Source organism: Hydra viridissima, unplaced genomic scaffold (assembly GCF_058129835.1).
Source record: "Hydra viridissima isolate aposymbiotic clone 2 unplaced genomic scaffold, HvirCarnegie_v1 scaffold_11, whole genome shotgun sequence".
NCBI classification, from domain to species: domain Eukaryota; kingdom Metazoa; phylum Cnidaria; class Hydrozoa; order Anthoathecata; family Hydridae; genus Hydra; species Hydra viridissima.
In genome coordinates, this window is record NW_028324310.1 from 2,683,648 (window position 1) to 2,707,184 (window position 23,537).

Genomic DNA, 23,537 nt, shown 5'->3' on the forward strand with positions numbered 1-23,537 from the left:
CTGTGAGCCATAAAGACCGCCAGGTTCAACTTTTCCCCACCTCTAACTTTTTTTCATATTAGGATAAGTACTGGTTAGATATTATATTTTTTTGTATTGGACAAATCTAAAGTCGATCGGAAGTCACATAAAAACTTACTTTTTTACCCTATTTACCCCCCTTCAAGTGATAAAGTTACCCCCTTTATGATGATATTACCTCCTTTCAAAAAAAAAATTTTTTTTTTGATTAATATTTCATTATCCTCCTTAAAACAATCCTTACTTTTTCTTACTAATCTTAAATTGAAGCGATTTAAACTCCTTTTGCACCATTATAGCAATAATTAAAAGAAAAAATACAATAAATGCAACAAAAATAACACAACTACTTTTATATTACAATATTTACATCTTATCTAAACAAAAAGTGGCAGTAGCAGATTTCAATCGTTTAGCATAATCTTTATGTTCGATCCTTCGCTTGTATTGAGACCAACTTGGTTTGAAGGCACTATGAACAGCTTCTCCAGTCTGTTCAGCATATGATCCCAGAGAACAACAATTAAACTTCACAAATGGGAGAATATGACAAACAACTATATGGACTTTCCAGGTAACCTTCAGTTCTGTATTTAAATGTATCTTTGCATACTGCTGTAGGTCACAAAATGATACTTTGAACTCTTCAATAACTGAAGAAGCATTGCTGCCTAATTCGTATCCAAAGGTGCACTCTTTAACCTTTGCAAACTTTCTGAGGCAATGAACTATAGGCAATAAATTAGTTTGAGATGCTAACACATCTCTCTCTAAAATATCTACCTTTTCCAGAAGTTTATTGGAATTGTTCCCATCAAAGCCTATCCCATGATAACCTCGAAGTAAGATATAATGTTCTTTTAGCCAGTTTTTAAAAAGAGGCCAATGATCTAAAAGTAGTCTACCAAGTAATGTCACGATCCCTATAAGAAGATGTAACTCTGGTGGAGGAACTAAGTGATTAATTTCATCTTCAGCATTTTTATCTAAATAAATGAGTCGAGGACTAATAACATTTTTAAAATCTTTCATCTCTAAGCGCTTTGCCCCATTTTCAACAAATAAGTTGTACCAATGATCAAAAGAACCTAATGTTCTCGGAGTACCACTTTCTAGGGAACATTCGCCTTCACACCACAAGCAGGCATATTTACCTGAATGAGAAGACAAACCAAAGATGCTGTTAGCACATTTTAAGTCAAATGCAAGGTGATATGTAACATCATCCAGATTTAATCTACTCAAGATTTTCTGCAAATTTCCATTGTCTTCACAAACATCTTCAACAATAGCAAGAATAAAACACCTTTTAACTCCACTGTCAATGTAAATCTCATTTTTATTGGTTTTATCAAAGACATTTACAATTACTTTAAGAAATCCTTGACCTCCATCAATTGATATACGTACCATACTGGAGAGAGGATCCAATCCTCTTTCCATTAAAATACTAAGAATAAATTCAGAAGTGTCATGGATAAATACTACATGTCTTGTTACAATTTCATCATTCCAAATAAAGTTATCTTGTTCTATATTATACTTAGATTCAATTTCTTCTTGTAATGATGTCATCATACTAATTACATTATTCTCCACAACAGTAGATGATCCCAGATTCTTACGGAGACTTGATATCAGTTTTTTTGTTTTATTTTTTGTCAATTCCAGTACAGAAGTTAATTCCATCACTGCTTGAAATGATATCTGATTAAAAAACTTTCTAGAAGATTTATTGTCTTTAGTTCCAACAGTTAAAGTTAACGAATTTCCACCTTAAAAATAAAGTATAATTAATTATATGTATCTTTAACCTACCCCTACTTTAAATTTACAATGCAAACATTTTGAAAAAGTTATTAGCAATCTATACAATTGCTTAGTTAAAAGCCTCTACTGAGTGTTCTATATGTGCATTTAAGTTTTATCTGAACATATAAACTGTTTTTAATTATTTAAAAATGAAAATAAAAACTTACACACCTGTAGATATTTTAAAGGACTGGCCTCTCTCAATGCCTTCTCGTTCCATCTTGTTTTTTATTATGCCTGAAGCAACTTGCTCACATGATGTGGGATCAAGAGTTTCTGACAAATTAATCAAATTCAAAACAGCCTGACTAGAACAATAGTTGTTATGACATCCTGAAGAATAAAATTTACTCTTAAATTAATATACACCTAAAGGTTTTTTTATTGAAGTTTATAAATGATTATTTGATAACTTTTAATTTACTTATCAAGTAACTTATTATTTATTCTTTAACCTCTTGCAAGGAGAGTAAAGCAGCAGCTGCACATATTTTTTTTCAGAGATTCAACATCTTTTGTATTAATATGAGATGATTGTACAATATCACTAAGCTCAGTACTACGTCTAATTCTTGGTCGGTCAACCTAATTCAAAGATGGTACTTTATAAAAAATCTATATCTTTATATGTATTTATCATTTAACTTAAATAAGTTTTAAATCATATACTTGAGAAACTTTACTTATCCAGTTTGAAAGATAAGTGCTTTTTCCCTTTTCCAGCAAAAAGATGTTTCTTCTACAACTTGAACAAATTACATCCGGGCAGACATTAAACTCTGCATTGTACTCAGGCCAAATATACTCCTTGATTTTACTTGCTACAGATGGTCGTACTTTTACTAAAGATTTTGAATATTTACCTTTTTTTTCCAAACAAACTGCACAAACAGACTGTTTTAAATCAGCCATCTTTACCGTATGATGTTTTTTACTTAAATCATTTCAAAACTATTAAAGAAAAAGAAGCCAAAGTGGCGGATTGGATTATTTTTGAAGCTTAATTTTTTGGTTTTTCTAATTTTTAAAACTTAAAATACTAACTCTTCTGATCGACTTTAGATTTGTTCTGTACTTGAAAAAGACTTACAAAAACTGCATTTACTTTTTTAAAAAATAAAATTAGAGGTGGGGAGAAGTTGAACCTGGCGGTCTTTATGGCTCACAGTGTTTTACAAATTAATAAGTATTTACTAAACTACTTAAGAAACTACCAAGAGAACTTAATAAAGATGAAACATCATTTAAAATCGAGTTTAAAGTGGCAAAAATGTAACTATAAACTCTAAGAGCAATTTGGATGGGGCAAATAAACCACCACAGTTTATATGATTCTATGAATTCCTTAGTTTGATTGTTAAATAAATGGTCAGTAAACAATTTTTAATCCAATAAAATTTGTTTTCTAGAAAGGTTATGGAGTTTTTAATTAAGAAACAACACTACAAATTTCTTTCATTACTTAAAACATTTTTCAACTTTCAAGAAATCCGCCTCCACTTCATCGTCCCTGTAAAAAACGACTCTGAATAAGTTCACTCTTTTAGCGGGCTTTCATCAATTAGTTATACCCATCATTTAAGAGTTCATCAAAAGACTTGCGGAGACAACGCATTACAAATACTAAGACAGATTGAGTTGTCACGGTAAACGCAGGTGATTGACACAGGTAATCAATCCACTTAGTGGTCTGTTGAATATCATTTTTGAGTTGGAAAATAGCTATTTAAATCAGCAATAACTGTTTTATGCAAAACTGCTATCGCTAGCAATACATTTTTTTTATTATTTCAAGGTTATAATATTTCATTTGTTTTCATACCTTTAAGAACATTTCTAAATTCCTAAACTTGTATGTTATAAAACTATTTCCAGCAACCAGTTCTGTTAGTTCGTTGTTTTCAGAATTGAGAATTGTATTTTATTTAACATGATCAAACTTTTTATGAACATCATACTCCAGCAGTCTTTGCGAAACTCTTCTCTAATCTTCAGTAGATATCACCAATATCTTCCAGAGTTACAATCACGTGATTCGTAACCACAAGTTGCAGAGTCAATATACCATATATAGTCAATCGAAATCTCGTATACTACCTAAAAGATGGGTTACATTTACGTTTTGATTTTAATGAGCTCGAGCTTTTACACCAATAAAACTTTTCAAAAACCAAGGAATAAATACGATGGTTTTAAAAGTACCCGCATCCCTTACTTGAATTCTTTCTACTTTATTCATGAAAATATGGATGACTTCAGCCATGTGCAAAGTTAGGATATTGATAACATCAGCTAAAAATACCGGCCATGTCATAGAGATCCACTTCATCGAGAACAGAGCCAACCTATTGCTTTCAGCCCTCCCTTGTTTAATTTTTCTCCCGATTTTTTCTTAAAACAAGTTGCCAGAATTTAAAATTTATTACACAATTTGCAATAAAATACAAAACGGGAGAACACAAAATGAGCGCTAAAAATAACAATTAAAATAAGTTGCAGTTAAAATTTACACCCTGATACAATAAATTTTATGTCGGTAAATTATTAAGAAGAACTTTTTAAAAATTATTATAAGAAATAGTTTATAACAAATTTCATGTGTACTGTACATCGTCAATTAAAATATGTAATTAATAACGTTTCTCTATAATTTACAATAATCACTTGTAATCGTCACAGAGACATTCAATTTTTTTAATTCCTGATCCTCAAGAGCTTTATCATTTTTTTTTGATTACATCGTTTTTTGAATGCTTAAAGTTGATAGATTAACTCTTGAATTGTCATGGAGACATACAATTTTCAATTATTGATCCTCGAGGCTAGGCAGTTTTTGGGATTAAATAGTTTTTTATTCATAAGTTTTAAGTTCTGCGCTGTAATTTGCATAGTTTAATGATTCTACCGTTAGATAACACTTTGTGCATGAAGCGATGTGTATTTTTGAGAAAGACACCTGGTGTTTACGTGTTTCCAGCAATATTTTTAAACTGTTGTTTATACCAAGTAGATTTTAGGGTAAGATGTTATATATATATATATATATATATATATATATATATATATATATATATATATATATATATATATATATATATATAATATATATATATATATAATATATAAGTTAAATTATTAACAAGTTTATATATTGTTAATAGGTTTATATATTAGTGTATAGTTTGCGTATTCTACTATATATTTGTTTATTTAAATACTTAACCGAAAGACTTTTTTTTGTAACATGGTGCTTGTGCTTTGAGACATTACATAGCATGCACTTCTGGACTGTCCAACGCTACAACCTTTGAAATAAAATAATTAAAATTTGAAGTAATTTTAAAAAAATTTTTGACGCCAAGAACATATCTAATGCTGTACTTTCGTTAAGTACCAAAGCGAATGAATAGAAATATTTATTTTTTTTTTAAATTTTTTTTTTAAATTGAAGTGTAATTTTTATAGTTGAGTAATGGTTGTCTCGATGTCCCGAAGTCTTCCCCCAAATAATTTCATTCAACAAGTTTTATTGCCTGTTTTTATTACGCGTTTTTTAGTTCAATAAATCCGTTTACTTTTGATACTAAAAAACTTGTTAAAAATTAATAGAAGCAACATTTTTAATTTTTCAAAGACGTCCCTGATCATAAATATTTATATTTGTGTTTTTATCAAGAAATTGTTGTTGAAAATTACTTTTTCGCAAATTTAACATTTTTTATATCACTATTAAAAAACTCGATCAAGCCTCCCTCTAAAAATCCCCCAAATAAAATTCCTTTTTGTAATAACAGTTATAGTAACAGTAATACTTTGTAAATAATGTTTAGAATTTTGTTGCAGAAGATACAACAAAAATCAAACTGTTTACGGAAGCCGATTAGACTCCAGGGAAATAAGTTTACGGAAGCCGATAAGTATTCAGGGAAATAAGTGAAGAAAATAAACAGAGTTATTTATGAAAAGAATGCTTAACGTAGAAGGCAAATAAGTGAATTCTTTAGCCTAATATAAGTCTCTAAACATTTTTCGGGATGTTTTTCTTTTATAATTGCTGTTCATGAGTTGCGTAATAACAAATTTGCAAAATTTAAAATTGCGATCGTTAACAGAACTGCTTATTGTAAAATATCGCAAAGTTGTTCATAACCATATCTCGTAAAGGCCGAAATCCGCATTAAAATATATTCTTTTATTAGAATAATTCCGAAAGTAAAAAGGGAAAAAAAAAACAAAAAAAAAAACGGACTAAAGCATAAAATTGTCTCATTACTGTTAATACTATTATTATTAAAATGTTTCTTACTTTAAACAATACACCACTTTACAAGACCAGTCAATAGCGTCTGTAAATCTAAAAAATGTACAAATATTTCTTTTCAAACCTCAATTGTTAACTTGTTTTTTATTCTTTGTCTCCTCAATAAAGGTTGCATTTTTTACATATTTGTTTTAGCCGACCCAAGTAATATCGCAAAAGGAAATTAAGTATGAACTAATATCCGTTTTGAATATGATTTATAAATCTGTTCGTGACAATTTTATTAACATTTCCTTTCTTAACTTTTGCTTTAAGCATCTTGTTTGTTGTTTTCAAGTTTTTATATATTCTTCTCTTCAAAAGGTTAAGGTGGCTTCACAGGAAATGTTTTTTTTTTAGCAAAATAACTTAAATCTGTTCTAAAATCAGTTTTATAAATTCAATTTAATGAAAATAACAATAAAATATAAATGCTTATTGAAAAAAAAAAAAAAAGAGGACTTTATTTATAAAAAACGCATAAAAAAGCATATATTTATTTATTTTTCAAAACACGATTAAAACAGAATGGCTAATTAAAACAACTCGCAACTTTGCAATATTATTATCTGATATATGAGCTAGAGGATGAACTAAGATCAATATATAAAAACAAAAACATTTCTTTTAAGTCCCTAAAAACTGAAAATTGACTAATTTTTAGGGGGTAGGGTTCAAAAAAAGACTTAGCAATCAATTCAATTATCAAGATTCTAGTTCATTCTCTACATATATATGTATTGGACAATTAGGGAAAATTTGAAGGTCTAAGCATTTTTTAATGTTGAGATATCGTGTTTTGAGTTTATAAATTATGTTAAAATCTTCATTTTTAGATATAAGGCAAATAAGTTAAAAAAGTTTTAAAAACATCCCTTTTTGTAGCTATTTTTTGATAATTGTTCTTGATCTTTATCAATCCAACCTTTCCTAATTCCTCTCAACTCTTTTCTTCTTTTTTTTTTTTTTGGTTGTCCTTTTTTCACCATATTCTGTAACCGCTTTCGGTCTTTTTTTACTGAACTGGTTATTGTATTTTTTCCAAAGTCTAGATTTAAATGTTTAAATACACGATAAATACCAGATGAACCTTCATTAAAAGAAAGAACTGCCGAGTTTACTCCCATTTCAAGAACATCTGTCTTTACATAAACATTTTTAGGACATCGGGACCAGATGATATTATTTAGTCCTTCATTACAATTTTGAGTTTGCCCATGAAGACATTTTTTCAATAAACTGTCATTACTCAATTCATCAAAGTCTTTCTTAATAATTTCATAAATCCATTCAGGCAAGTTTAATTTACGAGAATAGTTTTCATCTGCATCTGCATTACTACTTATATTGTCAAAAGCATTTACAGTTAAACATGACATGTTCATAAGTCGTGAAAAATTAACCATTGGTTGGTGTCCTCTTCCAATTTCACGGAATCCAATTACCATTCTCAGGTTAACATCAAACATGTTTCTACCTTTTTTATCATTTTTCACAATGTTTGAAGTAAAATTACTGTATGTAAAAGAACATTGTGCATTTGTACATGTTAAAATAAGTTTATGGGAGAAACCCATTCTGCTAGAATAATCATCTGTGATGTTAACTTTACTTTTACAATCAGGACATGCACTAACCAAATCAAATAACTGTTTGATAAAAATAAAATTAACAAGAAGAAAATAATCATTTGTGTTGGCATTACTTGTATCTTCGACATCAAACTTTAACTTTTTAGAACTGATACATGAAACATTTTCAGACAAGTTACCAGTTACATTCGTATCTTTAATACATTTGGTGTGCTTGTTACCACTAAATTTTCTCTTCTTAGATCTTGAAGTATTCTTATAATTACCCATTATATATTTAATTTATTGGCGCTACTGCAGTTTCTCCCCCCCCTTTTTTTATGATTGATTATGATAGAGAATTTTATGCTGATTCAGAAAAATATAAAAACATGGACCTGAAAATCAACGGAAAGTACTCTAATTCGAAGTCAAAGTTGTAAAAAATCACACTAAAATCCCTAATATTCGCCATTTTGAGAGTAAAAAGTGAATAATGTTTTAACCGGACGTGGACAACATGGTTTTTACGTTGAAAAGTCGTTAAAGTACGTTTATCTTGCGCAATTTGCGCAAGTTAAACCTGCAGTATTTAAACCAGCGGTTATTGCAATCAAAATTTAATTATGATTTATGTTATATATAGTACGTATTAACAACGATGAATTTGTAGGCTAAATGCCTGACTTAGAAATTGATTTTAACTGTTTTTTTTAACTAACTTAGAAACTGCCAGCAGGTAATACGAGTGGTAAATATTAAAAACTGTCCAACTTCACCCTCCCTAACCTAAGTTCTTTGAAAAAATGTTTTAAACAAATTTGTGGCTATGAAAATAGCCGTTTTTTTGGTTTACTAGAGCATAAATTGTAAATGCAAGTAATGTTCTCTATGCACACAATAAGAATCATGCTGATCACACAGGATATGTTGTTGCAACTTGGTCCCAAAAATGAAAAAAACGATGTTCGTTAAACCTTTGTGCCCACATAAATTCTGATAGGTAGTCTCCAATCATCTCGCGATTACTTGAACCCATCATAGATTTAAATTTCGCTTTAGCTCTAGACCACATAGCTTCCACGTGATTTGTGGTCACTCCGGTCTGCGGATCTACGAAGTTGTAGGAGTGGTTAACTGTGCCGTGTTGATATAAAGGCCCCTGCAAACCATTATAAGCTGCCCACATATCGCTCCAGATAGTAGTGCCAGGAAGGATCCACTGTTGAATAATTGGAAGCAATGTTGCAGCATCGCGATTTTGCACTGGAATTAAGAAACCTTTCTTGGTTGCAGGTTCGTAACCTCCAAATATCCACTGCTGCGGAATTATGCGACCAACGTGGTTCTTTCTTTTACAAAAAACGGATTCATCAATTTCAACAATGCACCCAGGCCCGCCTATTGGGTCAGGGTTATTGATGAAATATTCAACGCAAGTGTCTCTGCAATATTGATTCCAATCAACAATGGTGTGATCAGATTCAATGCTGAGTTCTTGCCTGATATCGTTTAATGAGAACCCTCGACTTTTACCTGCGCCTCTACTCCAAACGTATGTCAAGCCTAAAACCTGCCATAAATGCAAATGCGATTTCTCGAAGAAACTGCCTTTTCTAATACTAATAGTTCTTTTACAGCGCTTAACGGGACATCTCCAAATTACTAAATCGATCGTGCTGTTTTTTACTTGCTGTGTGCACGGAACGCCACATACACTACAGTTCATGCTTTCGGCCAGTAAACCATGAGTTCTGCACCAGCGAATAGTACCTTCTAAGTTATACTTAAATCTTGCTCCAATTTCTGTTAGAGAAAGAGAATCAAATTCGTTCATTATCGGTCTTCGAAGAGCCATGTTGCTTAGTACTTTATCACTCTTTGAAAGTGTTAATTTTATGTCGGTATTTGCGTATTATATATATATATATATATATTAAAACAGGGGTTATATAAAAATGTAAATAAAAAAAACAACTTTCAAAGAAGAAGTTTACAGTTTTAAATAAATTTTTTTTAAATTAAAAAATTTTGTTGCTTAATTTTTTCCTAATAGAAAAATTTTCAAAATTTAATTCTTAAAGGGTTTTCAAATTTAAAGTTTTAAAAATACAACCCTTACGCCGTCTTAACCATTTTATGATACGATCATTATTTACCGATTTGTCTACATTCTCACGTTCTAAATTCGATCTTTCTTTGAAATTTTCAATTGATTCAATTTCATTGTAACATTTTAAAATGCTGATAAAAACCAGGTCCATTTATTGCGCAAAGCAACGGTAATTAATTTTCGTTAACAATCTTGAAAAATGGCGAATATTAGGGATTTTAGTGTGATTTTTTACAACTTTGACTTCGAATTAGAGTACTTTCCGTTGATTTTCAGGTCCATGTTTTTATATTTTTCTGAATCAGCATAAAATTCTCTATCATAATCAATCATAAAAAAAGGGGGGGGAGAAACTGCAGTAGCGCCTAATTTATTAATCTAAAAAAATATTTCAAGTAAACATTGTATCAACACAACTTGTGTTAGTATAATGGTTTTGTCACAAGAAGTAATTAAATGATCGTGAAATGATGCAATTTTAATAAGTGGAACGGTTTTATTTTTAAAACTGAACATGGTTAGCCTCTAAACTAAATCTTTTATAATTGCAGAACACGAAAACATACCAAAAGAGTGGTTAAACAAAAGTTTTCATACTACTTTTTTCTGTTGCTATAGGCGTTGCTAAGGAAGCTACTTTATATCATACCTGCAAAATGCAAAATTGTTGCTTAAAAAATTAAAATTATTAAAAAATAATTGTACCATCATTTTCAGCATTGTTAAAAGTCTCAAAAATCATGTTTTTCAATTTTTTTTTTTTTTTTTGATTTTACACCTTTTATTTCCTGTGAAGCCACCTTAAAAGTAAGTTTTTATTCATTCCCCATTTTATCACTCAAAACTTTGTTAGTTTACTGGTTATTCTGTACACTAGGGTACAGTGAGATTTATATGTTTTTGAAAAAAATAAATTTCAAGCTTAAGAAAAGGTGTATTCCTATGTAAAATTAAATTTCAAGGTAGGTTTGTTATGGACCACTTTTTGATAAGAAAACGTCTTGATACCCAAATTTTCATATTTACAGATTATTAAAATGAAAAAAATTTAAATTATTATAAAGTAAACAAAATCCGTTTTTATGTAATAAACTCTCCTAATAAGCGCAGCGCCGAATTAATTTTAAAAGATATTTTTACTTGGCTCTCCGCTGTATAAAAGCTTTATACAAGATCGAAGTTTGTTACTATTTTATTCATTATTAGTTATTTAATTGAGATATTCATAAATGTCAAAAGTTAAGACTAGATCATCCACCACTGCAATTTCAGATTTTATTGGACCTGGAAAAGATTTTATTCCTAGTGAGCTGCCTACAAACAGAGCAGTTATTCAAAAAGGGATTTTACTAAAAGAACAAAAAAGCATGACATGCAATCTACACCATAACAAATATTCTAACAAAGATCTTGCTAGCGATCTGATTCCATTTGTTCTTGCTCAATGGAGAAAAGCAAATGATAAATTTCAACAGCCAGTTATTATTGGTGAGAAATCACTTTATTATAGAATTAAAACCCTTTGGGAGAAAGTAGAAAACGTTGCATGGGGAAGAACTAAGGCAAAAGTAAAAGAAGAACTTATATTGAAGTTAGATAAGCTAATGGACCTCATAAAATGTCCTCATAAGATTCTTCTGTGTGAACATGATATGTCTGGGTGTTCTTCCCCCCAAAATTGTAAAAGTAAAGCACATATAAATTGCACCTGTATTTTTTCTAAAAAAATTCCAACTATGGAGCTCAGGTGGTTATACAGTCAAAGAAATAAGACAGGTGAAAAGTCTGACATGCAAATGGGACATGCTGATAAAATTGAGACAACGAAACTTAGAAAAAAATATAAGAGAAAAATCAGTGACGAAAAAGCTTATGAGAAAAGAATGAAAAAGCTACAAGATGATCAAGCATCCTTTGAGGTAAATATAATTTCATAATAGTAAATATTTTCTTTGTTTATATAGCAAATTATATACACACACACACACACACACACACACACACACACACACACACACACACACACACACACACACACACACACACACACACACACACACACATATAAAACAAAAATAATATTTGTAAAAGTTTGGTTTTAGGTCACAGAAAAACAAGATATAGAATTATATGAAGAATATCAAAAAAGTATTTCTCCTGATATTTCACTCAATGACAACTATAATCCAGTTAATGTTAACTTTACTTTAAAACAAGACAATGAAATTAAATTGTTGGTTGAAAGGCTTCTAAAGGATAAATTAGGTGTCTATGCTTTCCTTGTAACACGATTTTTAGAAAAGAAGTCAAGAAAAAACACTATGTCAATAAAAAACACAGCAATGGCTAGTATAAGGTAATCATATAGATTATTATTTTGTTGAGCAGCAAAAGTTCGGATAATGAATTAATAAAAATAAATATAAACTAGTTTTATTTTATAGGTTTGGGATTTCACCTGCCGCAACTGCAGCAATTGCTACAAGTTATCTGCAAGATTTAGTTGAAGCAGGATTTCTCACCCCTGAATACTCTTACCTTGCTTGTGATCCTTCTAAGTTGACGAGAGCAAGAAAAAAAATCATGGTAGTAGCAAAGAATAATGACAATTTTAATCTTCCAAAAGCAGATAATATTGGCATTTACTTTGATGGAAGAAAAGATTGAACAAGAGCGATGATAAATGATTCAAATGGACAACTACATCCTATTATTATCAAAGAGCAACACATTACTGTGACTATAGAACCTGGTGGTCGATATCTTGGTCATTTTACTCCAAATGCACATACTCATTCAGATAAGCCAGCTAAAAAGATTGCTGAAGGTGTTTATAATTTGCTGCAACAATATAATCTTACTGAATCATGTTTAGTACTTGGAGCTGATAGTACTTCAATTAACACTGGCTGGAAAGGTGGTGCTATAACACATCTTGAAAAGATGTTAGGTCACAAATGCCACTGGGCCATATGCATGCTTCATTCAAATGAGTTATTTTTGCGTCACCTAATAGAAGGAATTGATGGACTAACATCATGTAGTACTGGCTTTGTAGGTCCTGTGGGAAATTGTCTTGCTGATTTTAATAAAATGGAGTACAATCCTCAATTTAAAGCTCTTCCAGAGGGAGAGAGCTTTGTTGACATTCCAGAAACAATACTAAAAAATACGTCAACAGATCAAAAACAAACCTACAAGTTATGTAAAGCAGTTAAGATCAGTGTATTGCCACCTAATCTTAGAGAAATTCAATGTGGCCCCTTAAGTCATGCCAGATGGCTCACTACTGGCATGAGAATAGTCTTTATGTGGACAAGGAAACATGACTTAACTGATCAGAATTTGAAAAATCTTGAGTTACTTGTATTATTTTGTTTACAATTTTACTTTAAACTTTTTTTTGACATTAAAGTTAAAGACAGACTTGAAGATGCTTCCAATCACATTCTGACTCAATTGAGAATTCTTAGAAATCAACCTGTTATAGTAAGAGAAATTGTGACTCCCTACATCCAGTTAGGCGCTTGGTATGCGAACCATGAAAGTTTATTAATCTCTTCATTATCTAGTAATAATGCAGAAGACCGCAACTTTGCAGTTGACCGAATTTTGGAACAAAGGGGTAATAATATCCTTGGAGACATGCGAATCAGACCAAGAAAAATACCTAAACTGAACTTTGAAGCAACTACTCTTCAAGAGCTAGTCAAATGGGAAAATGGTGTAGTACAAGAACCGGTTTTTACTTGTTCGCTCACTAAAGATAAGTTGGTATTGCTAAGATTGACACCTCTAATAACTCCTTCTGCTAAAATTCATACTCAAAGTACCGAGCGTGCTGTAAAACAAGTGACAGTAGCATCCATGTCAGTAGTTGGACCAGATGCAAGAGATGGATATATTAGAGCTAGAGCTCAACATAGAGAGTTGCTACCTGTTTTTAAAACAAAGAAAGAAATTTTAATAAATTTTCAATATCAATAGATTTGAAAGATATGTTGTTTTATTTATTGTTTTTTTAATAGTGTTATAGTAGTGTTATCAAATTATTATTTGATTAAGATGGGATAGACCTCCTGTTTTTTGGGGAAACCGCATCACTGGCACCACCTTTGTTTCTAATGAAACAAAAAAAACAACTGTTATAAGCAAATTTGTTAATCATTGAAACCTCATTGAAAATTGAAGACCCTCTCCCCTGAAATGTCCAGAATCTGCATTGCTGGTAGGATTCATGCAAGATAATGACTTTGAAACAAGTATCAAAAAAGCTTGCAATTGGTCTAGAAACATTATTTGCATTTAATATTTCATCGCAATGAAAAAGAAGGACATGTAAAGCATAATAAAGGACAAATGTGACAAATAAGATTTTACTAAATTTTGCAATTTCTAAAAGTGAAAATTTGGGTATCAAAACTTTTTCCGATCAAAGATTTTTTTTAAGGAAACCCTATTTAAAATTTGATTTTACATAAGAATACACCTTTTCTTAAGCTTTTAGAAGAAAAAAAAATTCTCGCTGTACCCTACTGTACACATCTTAATTGATGACGTGTTTGATTTACTGTGTGCTAAGTACTCTACGAATTGTTTTACGAAAGAGTATTTTTTCAATTTATTTTTGAGAGGATTGAGGGAGGGTAAAATCAAGGAAATCTTAACATAAACAAACTGACTAGTCCAAAGGTTTTGTTTTTGTAAACCGCTTTTTTGGCTGATAATTGCCGTAAGACGGCAAATCTTAAGTGCTATTTAAAATAGCATTTCAAATTGTTTTTCTTTTTGTATAATTTCCCACACAACTAGTCACTGTAATTATGCTCTTCAACTGCGTTTGGTACCTCTCCTTGATCGTAATTGGAGAAAATCCTACAGTTAGTGTCTTATGAAAGTTGTGCAATATGAAAGATACTCCTGCACATCAAATTGCACGTTTTTTATTCAAAACTGGAAAGAAATAAAAAATTAACAACAAAAATATCAAATATCGATATAATAGTATTATTTCATTTCGTGTTTTGGGGGTTTTACTAATCATTATTAAATTAAAAAAATAATTATAGAATTCCAAATAAAAATTAACGCTTTATTTCAACCAACTCTGCGCTTTTAATCAGAAACAATAGTTTTCTTTCTTAGAACAACCTTTCCTTTTTTTTTTTTTTTTAACGAAAAAAACGCTTTTTCATGTTTTTAGCCCGTCATTTGGAAAAATATTTTGGTAGCTTGTATATTATTTATAGGAAATTTCTAAAACAACTTGATAATACATAAAAAAACTGAGATGTGAATATTAAATCATAATCAACAAAAAGAATTTGTAAAAACAAGATAAAATAGAATTAAATACCCTAATTAAAATATTATTCACACGAGTTGTTAACTCCTTTGAAAACGTTTTTTGAAAAGAAATACTGTAAATTTTTCTTAAAATTTTATTTAAAATGAGTTGATAAAAATTTATGTTTATTTTTGATTTTTTAGCACAAAAAAATGAAATCAAATAAACTTTCAATGCATTTTTTAAAATTTTTGCACTAAAGGGAAAAAATGATCACTGTGTGGTTAAACTTTGAAGGTATTTTGTTCCATTTTTGTTTTAAGCACGCAGCTTCAATTTTTGCCATGTATATGAAGGAATTTTTGCAAAAACGTTACCAATTCTGAACAAAAAATATAAATATTCTCGTTAGTTTTATAATTTACAACGTTTTGTTGAAATATTGACGCATATTCAATTGCTGGTCTATATTAATGTTTTAAGTGGTCTATTTTTGGTTGAACGTAACCGTACTTGGTTGAGGTGGTTAATGTTTAAATCACGGGTTCAAATGTAGGAAATTAAAGTACATCTATTCTTTCTTTTTCGAAATATTTACGTTAGCAGTTTTTTAAATAATCTTTGATTAAAATTTTCAGCGGCATAAATCAATAATATAACTTTTAGATTAGAAATCATCTATACTGCTGCCAAAATATTACAAATGATATATCTTGATGCCAAATCATTGATTACGACAAACTCAAAGAAAAGTTCAAATAATGTGAACCAGGTCTTGATGGTTGTGACGTTATAATGTGAGATTGACGTTTTTATGATTTCGCACACCTCAAGTAAACAATTTTATTAGCAAATTCATTTTGATATCTACTAACTTTCTGCCCCTTTTGATGGACTCCAGTGCATCAAATAATTTACTTTCAGATTTGAGATGACAGCCTTGGTATCGATTGCTGAATTGTTTTGCACTATTACTTTTACGATTCTAACGTGTTTATCGTTACCTTCCGTTATACTTTTTACTGGCCGATCTCCCCTGGGTGTATTTTTGGAGAAATTACTACAAACTATCGCATTTCCTTAAGAAAATTATTTGTACTTTGAATATCGTCTAGGAATATATGCATCCATCTTATCAGTCTAATTAACTTTTCCCAACCATTCATTTTTAACTGTCAGTTTGTGTTTTAGGTGGAAAACATAACGTGTTAGTGCAGGTTTTTTCTTTCAACAGATTGTATTGAAATGAAAGTTTTTCTGTCATTTAATTACGGTCGGTGGGCCGTTTTTAATTCAGAGAGTTTTAGAATGCTGCCATGTTTTGTTACTTGCCGAATCTTTAATTGCTATTCATCTAGTTCATAAATCAACTACTTTAATATGTGTTGCTACGGCGATTCTATCAGCTGTCTTTAATTGAATTGATCAAATGCGGTTAGCAAAAAATGGCTTCAATTCTAATCAACCATAGAACATTTAGTAAAGTTACATCTTTTAGCTCAATCTTCAAGACTTTATTTACCTTTTCTATATGAAGCAAAGAATCGGCAGCTCCAAATAACTTAAGTCTTGGACTTCAACGGACTTAGATAAAATGGTTCAGCATGTCACCTCTGTCGTATAAACACATTGCTGGTAAGCAAACATTATAAAACGGTTAACTAGATGCATCTATAAAAATTTGTTAGCGGATTTATTTTTAATGGTTGCATCTATGAAAATTTTATCATAGGGATTCTTCTTGTTCTCAAAGCCATTTTTAACTCGTTTTTCTAGAGTTTTATCATCTCACTCCAGCCCATTAATTCAAAACTATTGCGAAATACTTTGATGCAAAGGATGTAGGGTGAGACAAATGCTAACTGGTTAAATAACGCTGCCATTTTCTTCAAGAAAAATTGTTTTCTATTGATTACGTTTAGATGGTAAATAAATTTGGCTTCGCATTTCAAAAAGTTTTAAGTCTCTCTCTATAATTTAAACTGATTTATTCCTCACAATCAGTTTGCATTTTAACTTTTAAAACTTCTATTAAGTTTGATAGCAAATTTATTCCTTACATCCCAGCTGATTACCACAGAATTAATAATTTCTTTTATAAATGAGCCACTCTCTTTTCATCAACAATAAAACTCTTTGTGTCGTTCATCGAAATCAATTCAAGAACTTCTTCTGACGCTATTGGATACTCCTTTAAGTTCTTTTTTAGTGCTCTTGTATTAAAAGTTGTGCATGAATGGCGGTGGGTTAATCCCAAAAGTCATTCCATTAAATTGGAACATTTATTGATTCTGCAACTCAATCCACATACCGCCAAAAGTCCATTGATAACTTTGATCATCCTATACTTTCGAGATTAATTAGCTCCTTGGGACAAGTGGTACTGTTCTTTGAGATATGTTCCTCACAGAATACTTTGAATGTTTTTGACGTATGAAACTTAATTCTTTCTTTTGCCAGGTTTCTCCAGTTACTACCAGTAAATCTTAAAGTAGTATCTTGAAAAGCGTGAAGTGTTTCAATTGCTACTAAGTAAAAATGCCGCTTTAATGATGACCTTTAAAAGTAAATGAAAAAAAAAAAAAGATTTTCTTTTATTTCATTTTCATATACTCAACTTTTAAATCGTGCAAAACCTAAAAACTGCTTTTAAAATTTGTAATACAAGCCTGTTGTGTTGTGATACAAACCTGTTCCGTCTCCAAGCACTTCAGATTTTTAATTTCTAACCGATTGGTCACGGCAACGTTAGACAAATCGAGATCTCTTTTTTAGTATTGTTGGAGATCTTTTTATTGAATGAAGCTTTCCATTTTTAAGAGATTTTTTAATGCGATTGAATTTTTCAAATTTTATCAGATTCTTCATCGGAATTTTGATAGATCATTTTTTTAGAACAATGTTATGGTATGTAGATCTAATTGACTGTTTATATCTTTTATTCTCACCCATCGGAGTTCACAACGGCCATCTACGTTATAATGATCTTCGAAATAGTTAATCCTTTTTCGGGAATCTTTATCGATTTGACTGCTTGATCATTGATAACACTGCTAATTTGTAGTTTAATTCGCTTGTCTATTTTTTTGTTCTAACCATTATTGTTTAAAATCAGCCTTAGCAACTGTTGTTAACAAACTTTCGCTCCTTCAACTTTTTGCAACCTTTCTTTTTTCTTTATCGTTCCTATTTCAACCTCATTCCATTTTAAATCTTTTCGGACTTCATTCTTAGTAATTAGTTTTGGTTATTTTAGATAATTATTTGATATTTGACTTTTAGCTTTATAGGTTTTCAGTTTTTTCAAGCTTTTCTATTCATAATTTTTTAAAATATTAAAATTAGAATAAAGACTTTTTTGTGGAAATTAAATTGTTCTTTAAAGAAATGTATGCTGTCATTATAATAGCTGTTGCTGTTGGTGATAATCGCATTTGTGATATTGGTGCTTTTACGATGATTCGATTCACCGCAAGTAAATTGTTTTTATATGCAAGTTTGTTTTAATCTCTTCTGATCAATTAAAATATAATTGGTACTTAAAGTTAAAAAACGTTTTCTTTCAGGAACAGAAATTTTAATTTAGTTCAATTTGCAGAACGTTAAAATGATTGACAGTTCAAAAGCGTGGTTTGTTTCATCTGTCATCTGTATATTTTTCACTGTATTCAACATCTTTACAATTATTGTAATACTATGCACAAAAAGCCTAAGAAAGAAGGTCACCATTTATCTTATACTTTACTTTCTAACCGCCTCAGCAGTTCAAGGTTTCATCGCATTTCCTCTGTATGTTTTTAAAAAGCTAGCTTACAACTATGATGTACCAATGTGGTTATGTGATGCATCCCGCTTTACCTACATGCACTCCGGTCATGTTATAGAAATCAGCTTGCTGCTAGTAAGTTTTGACAGATTATTTGCTGTAAAATACCCATTCAGGTATTATGTTGTTTCTTCTCGACTCAACATGGCAGCCGTTATCCTAATTACTTGGCTTATAACCGTTGTCGTAGACTCGATGCCTTTCTTAAATAGAAACGAAAGTTTAGAATCTTGTCGTTACGTTCCCACGCATATTTGGGGACTATGTGTAATTGTTTGCTACGATCTTTTACCACTTTTTTTAATGACAGTAAACTATATAGCAATATGGAGCGTTGCTGCTCGATTAAACCTTGCAGATAATCTTCTCAAAGTTGATTTAAATCATAAATTTAAAAGTTGCCAAACAACTCCAGATATGCAAGTAAAGTCAAAAACAGCAATGCTTCTCGAGATGAAAGCTACAAAGACCTGTCTTCTACTCATGCTTGTGTATATTATTTGTTGGGCGCCTTTAGGTGTGTTTTACATGTATGATCACTTTTGTAAAAATTGTTTATCTACGAGAGAAGATTTGGAAGGGACGAGAGCTGCTATAAAAATCCTTTCTTCTACTTCAAGTTTATTCGCTCCTGCAATTTATTGCTGGTGGAACGAAGAGTTTCGCCAAGCAGCAGAAACTCTTCTTCGAAAATGGGGATGTAAATTTTTCCTCTGTAAAAAAAATAAGAGAGTAGACTTTGTTCACCGATTCTCCTCTAGCAACTCCTGATCAAATTTAATGATGGCACCAAACTCGTGATCAAATTTAATGATGGCACCAAAGTGTAGCAAATGTATTTTTGCATCGTTTTGAGAATGCTGTAAATGTGTTGAGAATTAAAACTTCAGAACATATATATTGTTTCAATAAAATTGATAATAATTTTATTTGATATAAATATATGTTCGGCAGTTTTCTTATCTGTTTACATCTTTATGAGAATATTGTTATTCGCATTGCCGAAAAAGAGAAAATATTCTATAAAAATAAAGTTATTAAATCTCGGTGAGCGGTTTTTTATAATACGAAGGTTTTTTTTTTAAGTAGAATTTTTTGTAGTATTAGAATGAGATTCTAGTTAAGTATTGAAAAGTTTTATATTCTATTTTAGTCAATTATTTTTATAATTTTGGATATATGGTGATAATAAGGTCAAGGTAAAAAAAAATCTAATAGTTATTAATTTTTTAAAAAGAATTTTCTAAAAAAGAGTTAACACAAATATAATGACGTCATCATTCGCCATTGTTCTAGGTCCTAAAATCTAACTGAAACGGTCGTTTGTTTACGTGAACGCTTTAAATTAGGGCCGCGCTACTAAACCTCAGCTGGATTAGTTGTTAAAACGACTTTAAATACGGCATTAAATCTTATAAAAGTTATAGAACATTACCATAGTGTTACCACAGCAACCTTAAGACAAAAAGCTCTCCCCATGACGCCGCACTAGTTGACCGCTTGCTTTCTCATCACAAAATGCACAAAACTATGATTGTAGAATTTTATTTCATTTATAACACATACATGTTTTACATACATGTTTCACATACCAATATTTCATTTATAACACATACATGTTTCCTTTATTGCTGTACATATTTTCTTCACATAACTACATAAGATACGAGAAACCTTATCAAAGCATTCCTAGTTTTAACACTTTACTTAAAGTTTCGACATTTGTTTTTTTAAATGAATACTGTATTTTTTTTACAAACAAAACAAAAGAATTTTAAACTTAATGTGGCATTGAAAATAATACCCAGTTCATATAAACAATAAAACATGGCTTAATCATCGTATCTCAAACTCGTTATATAATTTGCAAACCGAACGAGTTTAATTTTATCAATAACGTTAAAATGTTAATAACGTTAGAAACAGTCAAACTAAAACAACGATATTTTTTAACTTTGTTTTTTAAGAAAACTGATATTAAAACGCTAGAAGAAATCTGAGAAATGAAAGTTACAACTAAAAATAGAAAGAAATTCACACATATGGGTGGAGAAATATTAAAAAAGCAAAAAAAATGATCGGATAATTCAAAAACGAAAAAAAAAAAAAAAAAAAAAATTAAATCGTTTTATATGAATCCATGTTCGCACATAGTAAGGGCATTTAAATAAAACCGTAAAACAAGCTTTATTTAAAACATTTAGTGTAAACGAGGTAAAGTTTAAAGCGTTAAGAGACAAATTTTTTATACTTAAAAATTTAAATATTGATACAGTAATAAATTGTTTCTAAAAGAACCTACAATTGATAAGATAATGTTTAATTTTTTCCTGAGTTTTTTTCCATTTTGGAGCAAAATGGACATACGGAATACTTAGAAAGCATAAAGCAGTTAACACCCAAAAGGTTCCTGCATGACTGATCTTTTAAAACAGGCTATGTAACAACTAACTTAGAGATCTAATTGCACCCACCAAGAAGTCCATATCTCGAGGTGATTCATAACTATAGTTCCAAGAAGTATATTTTAACCGTAAATTGTATTTACCAAGCTACAAAAATATAATAGGTCACTTCCAGTCATAAGAAGCTATTTATGGGGCAGCTTGTCTTAATAATGAAGTGCTCCATTATTCTAAATAATGGTTGTAAACCAAAGCAAGTTTACAAAATTCCTTTATTGGCTCTCTTACCATTTAGATTTTATGATCGCATCTTTGATTGCTTATTAATTAGTAGTAAGTTATAAGATTTTTAGAGCTGAATTGCTAAATAAGAGAAATCCACAAAAATAAATCCAAAAAATGCTGCAACCATCGAAATAACTTTTATTTCAATCAAACCAACTCACAAAAAAACTAAAAACAAACTAAATCAAACGACATATTGAGTTACAACACATACATAAAGATCACTTCCAGTCATAAGAAGCGGCTTGATGGTATTTCTTGGTAAAATGCTTGTTCCTCTCAATTTTCACTTCTTCTACACAAGCTTTATATAGATTTTTACATTAAAAGGAACTCTCATTATAAAGATTAAAACAATCGTTTTAAGGCACGTCATAATTATCACCTAATAGCAATTTGAAGCTATTAAAGGTTTGTTTTAACATCACAGGTTTTTTTCTTTCCTTTCCTTGAAAAGCGTTGAAAGAAAAACAAGCCAGAGATTAAGCACCAGGTTTAATGCTAGTAATCGCAGCATGTATTCCTTTGGCATATATAGATCTACTGTAACACACTATTCATCATATGGGGGAAGAGAAAGAGATAGCGAATTAAAAAATCAGAAAATTATTAACACTGGAATCAGAAAATTATTAACACTGAGAGAAACATTTTTAAAAGTTTTAAATTCATGACAATATCATAGAATATATTATTTATAAAAATGTTTACACAAAGAGATAGAATTATCAACTATTTAAAAAATATATATATTTTTGAATATACCGGCAAAATGTTGATAAAAATTAAAGTTGGAACTTATCTTATGTGAGAAGATGCTAAAAATCTCATACTTTTTCTGGATTGTTGCAGATGCCAGAAACTACTGTTTAAATATATCTACCAAAATAAAGCACTTTAACTTTTGTTAAATCGTTTCTTCTTAATTTGTAAAAATGTATTTATCTTTTTAAAAAATTTTGTTTTTTTTTACTATTGTATTTTTGTTTATAAATGCTTATAAGGATTTGTAAATGTTTATGACACTTTCTAAATATTTTTAAGGGTTTATAAATATTCTTGAGGCTATTGTAATAACCACAAGAGAATGGCAAGGAGTAATAAACCTTTTTTGAAAATGTAAGAATACCTTGATGCATGGATAAGTTATGTAAAATGTTTAATCAAACCACTTTTCTCTTTGATCAATAAATTCAGTCTATTTGAAAATTGTTCAATAACCGACGCCGATACGGCAAAGTCTTGATGAAGGTTTTGCCAGTAACGGAGTATAGCAGTCTTCAAATGTCTCACTGATGTGTATTTTATGGTATACATATCATACTTTATGAATGGTATTTTATGATGATATTTTCGAAACACTCGAGCTGCTCCAACAAACCCCATTGAAAAAAATCATAGGGAACAAAGTCTGGAGATAAAGCTGGCAATTCTTCCTTAGAAACAAAATCATGGAAATTTTAGCTTTTCAATGAAAGGCTTCTTGGAGCAAGTAGTACTTGTTTTAAAGAAATATTGAAACTGTTAGCAAACAGCCTCAATTACTAATACCTTTTAAATCAAAATTGATAATAAAAAATCTTAAAACCAAAGTTATCGACTCACATTATTATGAAATAAATTAAAGGAGAAGAAAAATTTCAAAATTTTAACCAAGATTAAGCGGAATTTTTTTTCACACAATAATTCACACAACAATTCACACAATAGTTCCAAAAGGAGATGCCAACAATCACAGAGGAAGCCTTTTTTTCTCTGAACTTCATGTCAACAGAGACTAAATCTCTCGTGTTTTCTCAGAAGGTAGGTTTGTTGCAAATATGTGGCATACCCTTTCCAGTAATTATCAAGCAAACAGAGCATCTTTTTTCAACTTTTGTTAGCAGATCAGCTGAAGATGCTTGAGATAATGCTAGA

The 23,537-nt window shown here is 30.2% G+C and overlaps 4 protein-coding genes, 1 long non-coding RNA gene and 1 pseudogene across 9 annotated transcripts; 2 read left to right on the top strand and 4 right to left on the bottom strand.

Annotated features, from left to right (window-relative positions):
* Positions 1-304: 304 nt before the first annotated feature.
* On the bottom strand, positions 305-2,953 carry LOC149881697 (uncharacterized). Of its 2 annotated transcripts, none has more exons than XM_090067027.1 (4): positions 2,503-2,953; positions 2,289-2,418; positions 2,005-2,166; positions 305-1,796 (listed from the first exon to the last, which is right to left on the bottom strand). In XM_090067027.1, the coding sequence occupies exons 1-4, from the start codon at positions 2,743-2,745 to the stop codon at positions 388-390; spliced, it is 1,944 nt and encodes a 647-aa protein (XP_089923153.1). In that variant the 5' UTR covers positions 2,746-2,953; the 3' UTR covers positions 305-387. The 2 variants fall into 2 exon arrangements, with proteins under 2 accessions (XP_089923153.1, XP_089923154.1); XM_090067028.1 differs by having other exon boundaries at positions 2,005-2,109; positions 2,503-2,952.
* Positions 2,954-5,001: 2,048 nt separating this feature from the next.
* On the bottom strand, positions 5,002-8,248 carry LOC149881698 (uncharacterized). Its single transcript, XM_090067085.1, has 2 exons — positions 6,140-8,248; positions 5,002-5,138 (listed from the first exon to the last, which is right to left on the bottom strand). The coding sequence occupies exon 1, from the start codon at positions 7,993-7,995 to the stop codon at positions 6,997-6,999; it is 999 nt and encodes a 332-aa protein (XP_089923211.1). The 5' UTR covers positions 7,996-8,248; the 3' UTR covers positions 5,002-5,138; positions 6,140-6,996.
* A 372-nt stretch (positions 8,249-8,620) lies between these two features.
* LOC149881699 (uncharacterized) lies at positions 8,621-9,562 on the bottom strand. The gene has a single exon (XM_090065835.1). The coding sequence runs from the start codon at positions 9,560-9,562 to the stop codon at positions 8,621-8,623; it is 942 nt and encodes a 313-aa protein (XP_089921961.1).
* A 1,128-nt stretch (positions 9,563-10,690) lies between these two features.
* On the top strand, positions 10,691-13,085 carry LOC149881700 (uncharacterized; annotated as a pseudogene). Its single transcript, XR_016445086.1, has 3 exons — positions 10,691-11,736; positions 11,920-12,173; positions 12,262-13,085. The product of XR_016445086.1 is annotated as an uncharacterized LOC149881700 (transcript).
* A 2,046-nt stretch (positions 13,086-15,131) lies between these two features.
* On the top strand, positions 15,132-20,055 carry LOC149881701 (adenosine receptor A2b-like). 3 transcript variants are annotated; one of them, XM_090067561.1, is made up of 4 exons: positions 15,469-16,739; positions 16,881-17,029; positions 18,514-18,579; positions 18,671-20,055. In XM_090067561.1, exon 4 carries the CDS (start codon positions 18,712-18,714, stop codon positions 19,699-19,701), a length of 990 nt encoding a protein of 329 aa, XP_089923687.1. In that variant the 5' UTR covers positions 15,469-16,739; positions 16,881-17,029; positions 18,514-18,579; positions 18,671-18,711; the 3' UTR covers positions 19,702-20,055. The 3 variants fall into 3 exon arrangements, with proteins under 3 accessions (XP_089923688.1, XP_089923687.1, XP_089923686.1); XM_090067562.1 differs by lacking the exons at positions 15,469-16,739; positions 16,881-17,029 and adding an exon at positions 15,132-15,401; XM_090067560.1 differs by lacking the exon at positions 16,881-17,029 and having other exon boundaries at positions 15,470-16,739.
* On the bottom strand, positions 17,552-18,310 carry LOC149881702 (uncharacterized). Its single transcript, XR_016445228.1, has 2 exons — positions 17,795-18,310; positions 17,552-17,661 (listed from the first exon to the last, which is right to left on the bottom strand). It is a non-coding gene; the product is annotated as an uncharacterized LOC149881702 (long non-coding RNA).
* Positions 20,056-23,537: the final 3,482 nt, after the last annotated feature.